The 12,357-nt window shown below is 35.0% G+C and overlaps 1 protein-coding gene across 7 annotated transcripts in view; it reads left to right on the forward strand.

The window, feature by feature from the left end:
* LOC107085682 (protocadherin-11 X-linked-like) overlaps window positions 1-12,049 on the forward strand; it is a 176,826-nt gene extending 164,777 nt beyond the window's left edge. For all 7 annotated transcript variants that reach the window (XM_015376155.1, XM_015376157.1, XM_015376158.1 and 4 more), the window contains one exon: window positions 7,245-12,049. In XM_015376155.1, the coding sequence (XP_015231641.1) occupies window positions 7,245-7,690 (446 nt within the window). In that variant the 3' untranslated portion in view covers window positions 7,691-12,049. The remainder of the gene's footprint in view (window positions 1-7,244) is intronic.
* The last annotated feature ends 308 nt before the right edge of the window (window positions 12,050-12,357 follow it).

Here is a 12,357-nt window from a genome sequence, read left to right on the forward strand (position 1 = left end):
TTTACAGAGAAGAAATTAGAGCTCTTTGAGACGACACTACTGACATTTTTCTCATACCTCATTCAGCCTTCAGAACACAGCCATGTTTTTATTGTTACTAAGAAGCTTTTATTTCTCTTAAATGCCCTTGGCCAGTGACACAGCCATTACCTGGGAATATACTGTATCTTCAATTTATATTTTTGTTAATACAACGTTCGAACCAGACAAACAAAGAAAAATACATTTTCAATGTGAATACCATGGATACAAGCTTTTTATTTCTGCTGCTGAGGTCAAGGATTTTAGCAAAGAACTTTCAAGCTGCTTCCTTTATCATTATTAATGTCCTACAGTATACATGGAGAGCTTTTAAAGTTATATAAATCTAATTATTAAGAAATCAGTCTCTATTGAGTTTCAAGAATATTTTACCGTGCAGAAATTCAAACAAATCATCAGCATGCCTGGATTAATTAGTAGCAATGTTTGCTATGTGTCAAAGTAAACAGAATTTTATTATACAGTAATAAAACAGTCAGCTGTCCTTTAGATAACAGCTTCCTGCTACTAAGTGGAATACTGAAGTCTTTTATTGGCAGTCCTTTTATTCATTAAGGTCCCATTCTTTATTGAAAATATACAGTTGAAGGTAAAGTGAGAAACAAGTTTAATCATAAAACCGCTTTCACTTTTTAGAAGAACTTCTCACACTTATATTTTTGCTTCAGTTTCACAAGTGCCTACAGTTGAGAATTCAGAATGTTCTTTCTGCATTTTTCCATCTGTTGACTCCTCATCACACAAGCTCTTATAATAAGGTCATGGCAACAATGTTTTCTCTATTAGCGTGTAGCACTACTCAACAGTTCAACTTCTATAAGTCAAAGGTAAAGCATCAATTTATTAAGGCTCTTGCTTTTTCCTTCATTTTCATAGCCTTGTAAATTTATGATAACATCTAGAATATTGACTAATAGTTGTTTTTTGCACATGTGTTATGATCCTTCCATGCTTCTTCAGTTTTCATCAGTGTTTGATCAATTCTGAGTTTTAATTGTTCCTAAAGGTCTTGGCATATTCTGCTCTCTGTTTATCATTTTAGTTCATCCTCAAGAGGGTGGTTAGTCTTTTTCCCTGTAGTTTCTAGTTTATTTGTGTAATTCAGCTTCCATAGAATTAAATATTGATCTCCCCTCAGTCTGCCTGTTTGGGGCCACAGCGGCTCCTGATCCTCACCTGCATCCAATTTATATCAATATGTAAAAAAGTTCAGTAAGTAGCACATTAAAAGTAAAAGTTTACAACATGGGTGCTTGTGATGCAAAGGATTTTAAATAACAAGTTAATCATATATGGAAATGCATATGGACATTTAAGCAGAACACTATTGTTTTTTTAGTTTTGAAAGCATTTTTAGCGATGCATGCAAAGTTTAGACCTAGTCCACCTTCCTGATAGCTCTTGAAGAACCTAATGTCCTAGATGCATGCAATTATCCTTTTAATTAGCAATAATGAGTTTGTGCATGCTGAAATAATGAGCTGAATCGTGATATGTGTGCAGATCTTAATGTGAAGCTCATCAAGATGTAACAAGCTCTGTCAGTTAATATCATTAACTGTCATGTTATATCTCTCGTACTATTAGACTGAGAAAGTCCAGTTAGGCAGTTAAAATGTATCTTACCTGTTTGTCTGTGTTTGTTGGTGTGGATAGTGTGTGTATGAGTAAAAAGGAGAGAGACAGACAAAGTTATAGCTATAGGGCTGGAGACTGTGAAAATGTTTAGAAGTGCAAGTATAACTCTTAAATACTCAAGTACAGTATTGCAAATGTTAAGGATGATACCTAGATTCCATAAGTGCATTAGATTTCTGGCCACTTTCTAATATCTGATATTTGTAAAGCTTTTTACTAATTTATATTTCTCTGTAAGAAATATTTAGGATCAGCAGAAATGGTAACTTGTTATTAATATTTAGGGTGGTGGCAAAAATTGGTGTAAAATGGGATTTCTCATTTTAAAAGAAACACAAAATGATTTGGAATGTGACATTTTGAAGACACTAGCATAGTATACAGTATCAGGAATTGGTACTGTTAGCAAGGTTAGCATGATAAAAACACTGTGCACTTTCAAAAAAAAAAAAAAAAACACCCTTTAAACTAAAAGACCTTCAGTATTTCCAAAATAGAGCATGTTCTGTGTCTTTCGGATTTTGAAAGCTCAAAATGGTAAAACACAGCAACTAGGCTTACCTATGCCTAACTATCTCTCGCACTCTTAATGCCGAAATAAACCTCATATATCTATATCAGGTTTAATGATACAAAAGTGTCCAAATACTTTTCCTTTTTCATAGGCTATTAATCTGAGTAATTAATTAATTCAATTCAAAGTAGCCTCTCTAATACTGGTAGGGTTGCCACTTTTCAGAAATAAAACTAATCTACGCCCACCAAGGCTTTGCAGAGGGCTTGACCACCATGATCCTTGTTGCTCCTCCCTTATTGGCTGGGCGGCCTACAGCAGTGATATATTTAATGGTATAGCGCTGTTTTTTGTTAAGGCAGTGATCAAGAATTTAATTAGTCATACAAAAAAGCTTAAAATACTTCCTGAAATGTTGCTGCATGAAATGTAAAATTAAAGCAGTTAACGCTGCTACTGCACAATTAACCCTAGTAATGAGATACTGTGATCTACCACATCACAGTATAACTAGCATCAACATGGGATCTGTTTGGGTGGCTTGTGCAATAATGACCTTTTAAAACATATAAAAAATGTTAATTATTGCATAAATGCTGTCAAGTGACTGTTTTATGAGACAGTGTTCCATATTGGTTCAATATGGGACTCTATCTCATTTCTCACCAAAATAATTTTTTTTCTTTATTTTACTGGGTGGACATCAACCCTTGACACTGGGGCTCATCTAAGAAGAATTAAAAAATCTGAAAGGTTTATACTTTTGTGTCCAGCGAATTGGCGGTGTCAATTTATCAAAAAATATGTAAGATTTCTTGGCTTATAACAAATGCAGTTATGTTTTACTTTAAAATACCTGATAAAGTTTTTTTTAATACCTTTCTATGTTGAAACAGGTACCTAAACATTGGAACACTTATTTTACTTTGTTTCCAGATTATATTGTTGTCAAGTAGGATCAGGAATGTACACTCCAAATAAAATTGAGAAGGACAGAAATGTTAATGATATTTTGCACACCACCAAGGAATTCTTCATCTTTCATAATTCTTTCTTTATACATGACTATATACATGAAATGCTCAATGTTAATGCAGGTATTATGCTTGGCCACACAAAGGAAAATGATCAAGAATGTACAATGAGTAGTTCTATAGCAGAATGTTTTACCTGTGGCAAGTTAACCAAAACGTTCCAAAAAAGATCTTTAGGCTTACAAAGGTGTCAAACTTGTATATAATCATAGAATCAAGCCAAAAATCAGTCATGTCAAATATTTAAATCCTTGATCCTGACTGCTTTTACTCAATTAGGAAATTAATATACATTGAAATACACTTAAGTAAAGTGATGAGTAGACTTTCTAAGTAAGCATTAGCAGGTCATTTTACAGGTAACAACAAAATATTTTAACCACATCATAAGTCTCATTAAAGTGGAATCTTCACAAATGAGCAAAGTAGGTCTGATCTGATATGACATCCCTTGTCTGCTATTATCCCCTCTTGTCTGCCATTCAAATTTCCTTGAATGGAACACAGGAAATAATGTTCACACCACAAGCAGATCTGTTGCATCACTGATGTGTGATTTTTTCCGAAAGCTCCGTGGGGTACAGCTGTTTTCCCAGAATACAAAGGCAGCAGCATTACAAAGGGGACGTGGCGCACCTTTGGCTGACAAAAGTAGCAAGAGCTGTCAGCCACATCACTCAAGTCTTCCTTGTACCCTCTCAAATGCTAAAATACAGCCACTCTGAACAATCCCCGTGGATTTGAAAATAACACTGGCTCATGTCTGTTGGACAGGCAGCTTTGAAAATATTTTATACATAATCAGGTTATTGATATAAAGCTGTTATTAGTTCCAGCAGTTTAAAGGAGGTAAGATACTGCTTTCATTTCTGGAATCTACTGTAACTGGATTGTCACCTGGCAAACAAGCTTACTTAAAGCTACTTCTTCGTGCTTTGTTGTATTGGTGGGCCGCTAGCCAAAAAAACTTAAATAACGTACTGGTGTCACATATGCAAGATGTTTGATTGACATACACTTAGCCAATCCACTTTTGACAGTAGGCAAAATAGGCTACTGTTTTGAAGGCACCATCATAGCCGGAGTTTCTGTATTTTTTTTTTTTTTTTTTTTGTCATAAGTGCAAGAATGCCATCCTTAAATTAATTCATTTTAGATTAATCTGGATATTTAATTTCTGAAAAAATCCTCTTTCATACCTTTAAATTCCATCACCTATAACAATCATAATACTTTTGTAAAATAAACTAAAGCTGTGGGTGAATTTATAGAAATTATTTAACACTAAACATAAACTGTGTGCCCTATTAATGGAGATTGATGCTTAGCATGGAATCTGAGGGGCATAGATCACCTGTCATATATTGTGGAAGTGACAATATGATAAACATGGCCTCACTTTTTATTGTAAAGATTAGTTATATTTAATTTAGAAGGACGGAAGTGTGTGAAAAAAAAAAACATTTGTGAGTTTATTCAAATGTTATGTTAATTGGGATGTTTATAATACCTATAGCACCCTAATGAAAACTATTAGAAACCCCAAACTGCTTTTGAGACTCACGGTGGAGACTTGGCTTGTCCTTATTGTGCTAGCTCCAAGAATGAGAAAGCAGCATCCATTTTCTGCCTTAATGAAGTTAGTGACCCTCTGAAAGGTGACACATTTACCGCCAAAGGGATCTATACACTCTGGTTCCATGACTCCAGTTCAATATGGAGGGAACAGATTTGGCTCCACAGGGCAGTCCAAATATACCCTCACAAGTTATACTGTGCGACTCATTTTCAGATGCTGCTCTGATAATTAAAGCTGGCACATAGATATTCAATCCCTAGAAGCAAAAACCTAAAAGAAAGGAGGTTTTGCACCAGCTTTCAAGAAGCTTAATCACTATGAAATATTATCCCAATAGCAATCGATTTTGATTCAGATTTTGTATAAAATTTTTGTTTTGTAAGGAACAATTGTTTTGTAAGGAAAAAAAAAATCAGTGTAAAAGATCTACATTGGGTGTGTGTAACTGTGTGAAGGAAACAGTCTATACTTTGTGCCAGGGTCTCAGGCTTCTTAATTATTTATAACATTCTTACTTATGCAAATATACTAAATAATTTCTACATGACAGCTTGAAGCTGGGGCCTGGAGGAGCAGAATGATGTTTGAATGAGGACCTTTCTTTCCTTTGCACGGCCCAGGAAACATAACACTGCAGGCTCTGGGTTGCCTTGGTGCATACTGTTTTACATTCTAATTATCTACCATGACAGCCTTTATTGCTAACTCTCTATGCTGAGGCCTCATCCTAGACTCATTCCACATGTGATGTCAATGTTGGGATAATGAGAAGAGATATTTTGAGTCCTTAGCCTTGCACATGGGTTTAATCATTTGTTTTGTTTTTTCTTCTCCCCATGCAGGAAACATAAATGTTGGTTCCATCTATCTTAGATTGAGGCGCTGAGATTGTTTGTCCTATATAGATCCTTATATATTTTGTTTACCTTTTCGTATTTTTCTTTATTGCTTTACTGTCTTGTTTTTTGCTATTCCATGTGTTTAATATTTCTGAAGCAAGGCAATTTATTCCTATCAGTGTTTGGTCTCTGAGTTTTACCATATTTGTTTTGGATTCAGAGAAATCAAAAAGGCACTGACAGTGATTAAAATAAACAGTGCTTTGTTAAGATGTTCATTAAGTATTTAACACACTACAGCCAATCTGAGACACAAACAGCGAGACATATTTTTTCAAACTCTAATTAAGCTACAGGGAATTCATTGCATATTGTAGGTAAACAGACAGAGTCGAGGGAATACCGATGGAAATTAAATGCTCTGCTGGTGTTTTTCTCATTACAAGATGAAATGAAACATTTATAACTGACTTTCATTTTACTAAAAGGCTGACATTTTGTGGGTCAACCTCAGATAGACTGAAACTTTTTTTCTTTTTATATTATGATTCATGACTTCACTTAATGTACTGACTGCCTTAAATCGATTGATTCAAACTGCTCCCTGCGGAAATGGCAAACTCATCAACTTTTTATGAACTAAATATATTTCTGCGGGAATTATTGGCATGTATTTCACACAACAAATCAGTAATCACCCAAGAAATGCATACATTATCTATTTGCAGTTTTTAAAAAAGCAGTGCAAAATAATAAAATAAATAGGAACTTTGCAATTGCATTGTTTTACAAACACTAATTACAATAGATAGAGATGTATTTGTAAACATTTTAGTGTTTTAGAATAACCAGGATCATAATCTTGATGTTGAATTAATCTAGTTAATCTAATAATCCTATTTAGTGAGTCATTGACAACAGTCAACCAAATTGACCAAAGTCAAACCAAATAATTATAAAAAAAAAGAAATAATAATTCCAAAAGTAAAAACTCACTTATAGCCTTAGGAATTGATTATGGCAGAATAAATATTTCCATGAAATCAAGAAAGTCATGAATTATAGCCCCTATGCCTCTCTTCTTCACAAGAATCCAATGCTGGAAAAAGACAAAAACATTTTAAAATTTGTTGAAAGGTTGCTGCAGAACATTTGTAAAAGAAGCCAAAAAAAAAAAGATTTCCAAAGATCATTACATACATCATGGTTTAGGCCAAAATAGCAACTGTTGTCACACAAAGAACAAAATATTATTACTGAAGTTCACAGGTGATAAAAAAGTGTATAGCAATGGTAGACTTTATGCAAATAAAGGAGAGTTGAATTGAGAAACTATTATAATATACATATAAACATACATTTTACTTCACAGTGTGGTGTAATATTTTTTCCACAACAACAAAAGGCTGTTCTACAAATAATTTAATACATTTGTTCAACCTAGCTATCTTCATTACTTATGAACTATGTCTTCTTTATTTATTGCACTTTACACAATAGGAAAAATGATTTCCTCTTTAAGGCCTTTTCCATATACTCTATTGTGATTTTTTTTATCTGAATATTCTTTTCTTCTTGTTGTTTTTGTTCTTTTGCAGCCATTGAGGTTAATTTGAAGAAAGCTCTCGCTGAGGCTTCAGAGACCTGCACCCAGGAGTGTCTAATACTGGGCCACTCTGACAGCTGCTGGATGCCCCCAACCCTGGCCCACTTCCAAAGCCCTGGAACCAACAGCCCCACCTCTACCCCTACTACCACCATCAGCGCCGCAGCACTCCCATCCTTTGGCTTTCAGGGAGTAAAAGCCAACATAGGCGGCATGGGGGTCATGGATGGCCGCCACACTCTGGGCAGGTCTGTGCCCAAAAGAGATGAACTAGACAAAGGGTTCAGCAGGCCACAGTTCTACAACACCCTAGACAGACACTGCAGCAGTAAAAAGGAGGACCCAGTCAAGGTCATTCCACTGGCAAGCTTCTCCTCTCCTGGGCAGCACACTCCTACTGGTGGCAGCAGTTCTTTCTTAAATGAGCACCAGCTGTAACTCAGAGAGACAGATCAACCCCAGATATAGATGGCTTGAGACTTAACAGTTGTTACACGTTCATGCGTGTAGAGGTATGCATCATTTCAAAAACTTTGATCAGCTCAAGCTCAGTTTTACCAATGAAATAACTGAAAATTAACAGAACTACAATGATGTTGTTTAGACACAATCAAATGGAATCAATCCAACAGCTCATGCATTTGAAAGGAAATGAAAGTCTCAACCCATCACATCCTTGTATTATAAATAAAAAAAAGTAGTTCTATACCAAAGCTGATTGATGACAGAAAAACATTTTTTGTGTTTGCTGATGTCTGTTCAGTAATAAGAAAAGGGGACCTATACACCTTGAACTTCATGGGCCCAGCTTACAGACTCTGCCCTAAAAGACCAATTCCTGGCAAAGATGCAAATGCAGTACTTTGTGTAATGAGTGAGCTAAATCTGGCTAAATGTTAATTATGAGCTCTCGGTTGGTGGTGTTTCTGTTCAAGTTCTAGTGAATTATTGCTCTTGATGTCAAGTGAAACAAACTCCCTTGGCAGTGAAGGATGTTGTTACCCAAGTGTGTTTCAGAAGTCTATTTTGGTCAGGGGACTGCAGAAGGATTAAAAAAGAATGATACATTTACAAAACATAGGATAGCATAGCATATCTAGGCCGATAGAAGACTCATATATTGATATTTTGCACTCTAACTTTTCATCACAGACAAGAAAATAAACAAATTTTTTAAAATAACATAAACAACCTGCTCTTGCAAAACCACTTTCTCGCAATGTTGTCCTTAAGGTGATTACAGCATCTGCTCCCAGAATTAGCGCAAAGTACCTTGATATTAAAAGAGAAAAACAGATACACTTTGGAAATATAGCTTTTGTTTTGTTTTTCTTCTTTTTATAAGTTTTGCTGCTCAAAAACTCTTCTCGAAGACATCTATTGAGACAATTTTGGATTTCTCAGCCTAATCACTTTGATGTGTGATCTTCATTGTGAACCTTATTGTGGTTAGGAAGCTTAGAGAGATTCTGTTAGTAATCCGGTAATACATACAAAGGCAGAAAACAGGTGACAAAAGCTCAAAGAATGCCTTTTCCTACACTTCTTTTGTTCTGGTGTTATTAATGCGAGCGTTTCAAACATCAGTTGCTATGAGTGGGTGAGTTTATAAGATCAGTTTTTACATTTTGCTGGTGCTAAAAAAAAAAGACCATGCTGTTAGAATTTCAACAGCATCAAAGGTCTAACTAAATTGTTTATATTCGTGTCTTTTTGCACTTTATATTTGAATATACATAGGATTTTTTTTAAGAGGTGCCACCTGCAGGTCATCCTTCACACTGTTATAAATTGCATCTCTGGCCAAACATGCAAATTTACACTGATTATAATAACTAGTTCAGACTACCTTGTAACAGATTGGGTGCAGCATAATGTATTGCTACAAAAATAAGAAACCTTGCTGACCGTACTAGCCAGTTGTCAGCTTCATCAGGTATATGACTAATGAAATTCACTTTCATGTAGCATATTGCAAATTTGGAGCAAACCTAAACCTAATGTATTGCCATATGCTAAAGGGGAGATGTGAGGTAAATTATGTTTGTGTGCTTTTCCCTATTATCCTCACTTAGATAATATATCTAAATATAAAAGAGATTTATCTGATATTCCCTTAAATGTTCGCTGAAGAGAACAATGTTTCAAGGATAAAGGGTAGGTCAATTTCACCTCACTCAATTATAAAAATAAATGGAATTCTAAACAGTCAGCTAAGTTATACCCTCCTATTCATATCTGTTTGAAAAAATGTCCTCATCTAAAAACCCAATTTCAGCAAATTTACCAATACTTTTTTCCATCTTGTTCTAATTTCCCCTCATCTTCCATTGTCTAGGCAGACTGAATGGTATTTCTAATGCATTTTTAATCAAAAGGATCGCATATCAAAGGGAGCATACATCATGATGTCAGAGAAAACTGGGTTTTTTTCACTATGCCAAATGAAGATTCAACTGCACAAATCAGAAACTTGCAACATTTATGCAAAAGTTCCCCGCTAACCTTCATTATCTTTTAGTCTCTTACCACCATCTTATTTGCTTTGTTAAATACTTTTGACAAAGACTAAATTATTTAATAAGATCAAGGTTTATTTTGCAGGCAAGGATCCTAATAATCTGATTTTTTAGTTTCATTGTTAACAGATACAGTATAAACAGAAATATGTCCCTACAGCTGTGCCTGCAACCTAAATAGAGAGACAACACTCAATTCTCAATCTAGTCAGTGCTCAAAGATCATAGGGAACAGTAGCTCAAGTAACTACTCATTGCAAACAAGGTCTGTGAAATGCAATGCCTGAATGCACAAGCTGGTGAACCTTAAGGCAAGTAAGCTACAGAAGTAGACAATGAGTGGCAATCAATCAACAGAACAGGAGGTTTAGGCTACTATTCCAGAATCAGACATGCAGACAGTTATTGGAAAACATATGCCTAGCTGAAGTATCTAGATTTGAGCTGCAGCATTGAGAGGATATCTGTGTGAACAACATGAAATCATGCACATGCAACAGGTATTGGCTGCTGGTATTGGTGTAATGGGGAAAGGGATATTTTCTAAAAACACTACTGGCCAATTAATAGTAATTCAACAGTGGTAAAATATCAAAGCCTACCTGACTACTGTTAGTCACACTGTACCAAGCCTCAGATAGCAGCTTTTGTTTAGTAAATGCACCAAATCGTAACACCTAAATGGTCCCAGTCTGTTTTTTTGTTTTTTTTGTACTTGACTTCTAGCTTCTATCTTGAAACTATTTCAGTTTAGACCAAAAACTCTGAGGAATGTTCAAAATGTATTATTGAATCTATCCTATAAGAATTTTGGAGGCAAATGAGGGGTGTCCTATCCATTACTAGTTAGGTGAAATCAAATAGTAGTCAGTTAGTGTATATCTGGTATATGTTTGAAATTATCTTAACATCACACTGTAATTACATTTTGATAGTTTAATTGCTATAAAGTATCACCTGTTTCAAGTACAGTAAGCACAATACACACAATTTAACCCGTTTTGCCTCTTGATGCTGCAGTGTTGCCATAGCCAACAGTGAAATAGGGGTATTGTAAAACAATAGCATACATAAAATTATGTGGATTTCAATACAAACTTAAATTCCTACTTTTTTCCCCCCCCTAAAATCTGATGTGTGGTTTAATTGAAGTGTTCCTATATTTTAAGTGATTGTTTTATTGATTATTTAAGAACTAAAGGCATTTAATTTAAACGTTCACTGTTATTATTTTTCAACATAAGAAAGATCTCAGGAGGTAATCTATTTCAAGATTGCTTTGTCTCTTGAATTACTGGAGAAGTCCAAAATGGTCACATGGTCACTTTGCATGATTCTCCTTTCACCATTCCCATAATGTTTTTTTTTACATTTCAATGCAAACTGAAAACAAAAAAAATATTCTAAAAAAGAAAGAAAATGGCAAAGTCTTGCTTCCTTTTTCTAAATCCTTGTTAAGAATGAGTGTTATTGATCGCCATGTCAACTCTGTGTCATAGTTTGCATGAACTGTTTGGACTCTGATGAGACATTTTGATATTTGTGGACTGCGTGCTTCAGGCATCCACATATTTAGAATCAGTGTCTGTGTAGATATTGACTTCTCTCCCAGTTCCTTTGCTTAATGGAGCAAGAGCAACGTTATACAATGTACACATTGAAACCTTGTCATGTTACCATACCACTTATACCTCTAAAGATTCACAAATTTTAAATATCTATACAGTCAGTTGGTCTGGATTTAAATTGTACATAGCAGTTAAGCTAAGGTAACGGTAAGTGGTTGCAAACTTGAAAGACTTGAAGAACTGACATTTACTTTGTTCACAGCAAGCAAACCATGAAAAACGTAAGTGATGAGATGACAATCTCTGTTGTAATGTAAATGATCACATATGCATAATATACATGAGACTGAATGTGTTTATAGGTGATCTTATGTATGTGCAAGAGAGCATGTCTCCTTGCAAGTGTGCTAGTAATATGCAAATTTGCCGGACAATTTTAGGTACAAAATGTATCTTGTATAAAAAGAATATAAAACATGATAAAAGACTTTGGTATATGCTTGTAAATTAGTAATGTGTGAGTCAGGTAAAGTTTGCTTTGAGAGAACGCTTCAGTGCTTGCCAGCAAATCTGTATTAGTCCATTAAAGCTATACAGTCTGTGTTGTCATGCCTTTGTAAGATATTCCACTTAATTCTATGAAAAAAAGCTAAACTTGTATATGGTTAAATGATTTTTCATGTCGATGAATTTTAATTGAGACATTAAATATTGAGACCTTAAAGAATCCATTGTTTTTACTTTTTGCTTGCTGTTTCTGTAACGAATTGAACCAGAGGACCTAAAGACAGCCAGACAACTGATAGCGACAGTTTATTAAAGGTGGACTGTGGTAATTTGGGGAAGAATCAACAGTGTCTGCGACAGGGACCTCTGGGAGCAGAGATGAAAGGTTAGTGACCTAACCTTCTCACAATCCGGGAATTGACTTGTAAGTTAGGCCGAAGCTCCAGTGACAGGTTACGTCTCTGGTGATAATCTCCTTGATCCGAAATATGATCGGGGCGGAATCAGGGAT

The sequence above is a fragment of the Cyprinodon variegatus genome, unplaced genomic scaffold, assembly GCF_000732505.1.
Source record: "Cyprinodon variegatus isolate N-32 unplaced genomic scaffold, C_variegatus-1.0 Scaffold130, whole genome shotgun sequence".
Classification (NCBI taxonomy): domain Eukaryota; kingdom Metazoa; phylum Chordata; class Actinopteri; order Cyprinodontiformes; family Cyprinodontidae; genus Cyprinodon; species Cyprinodon variegatus.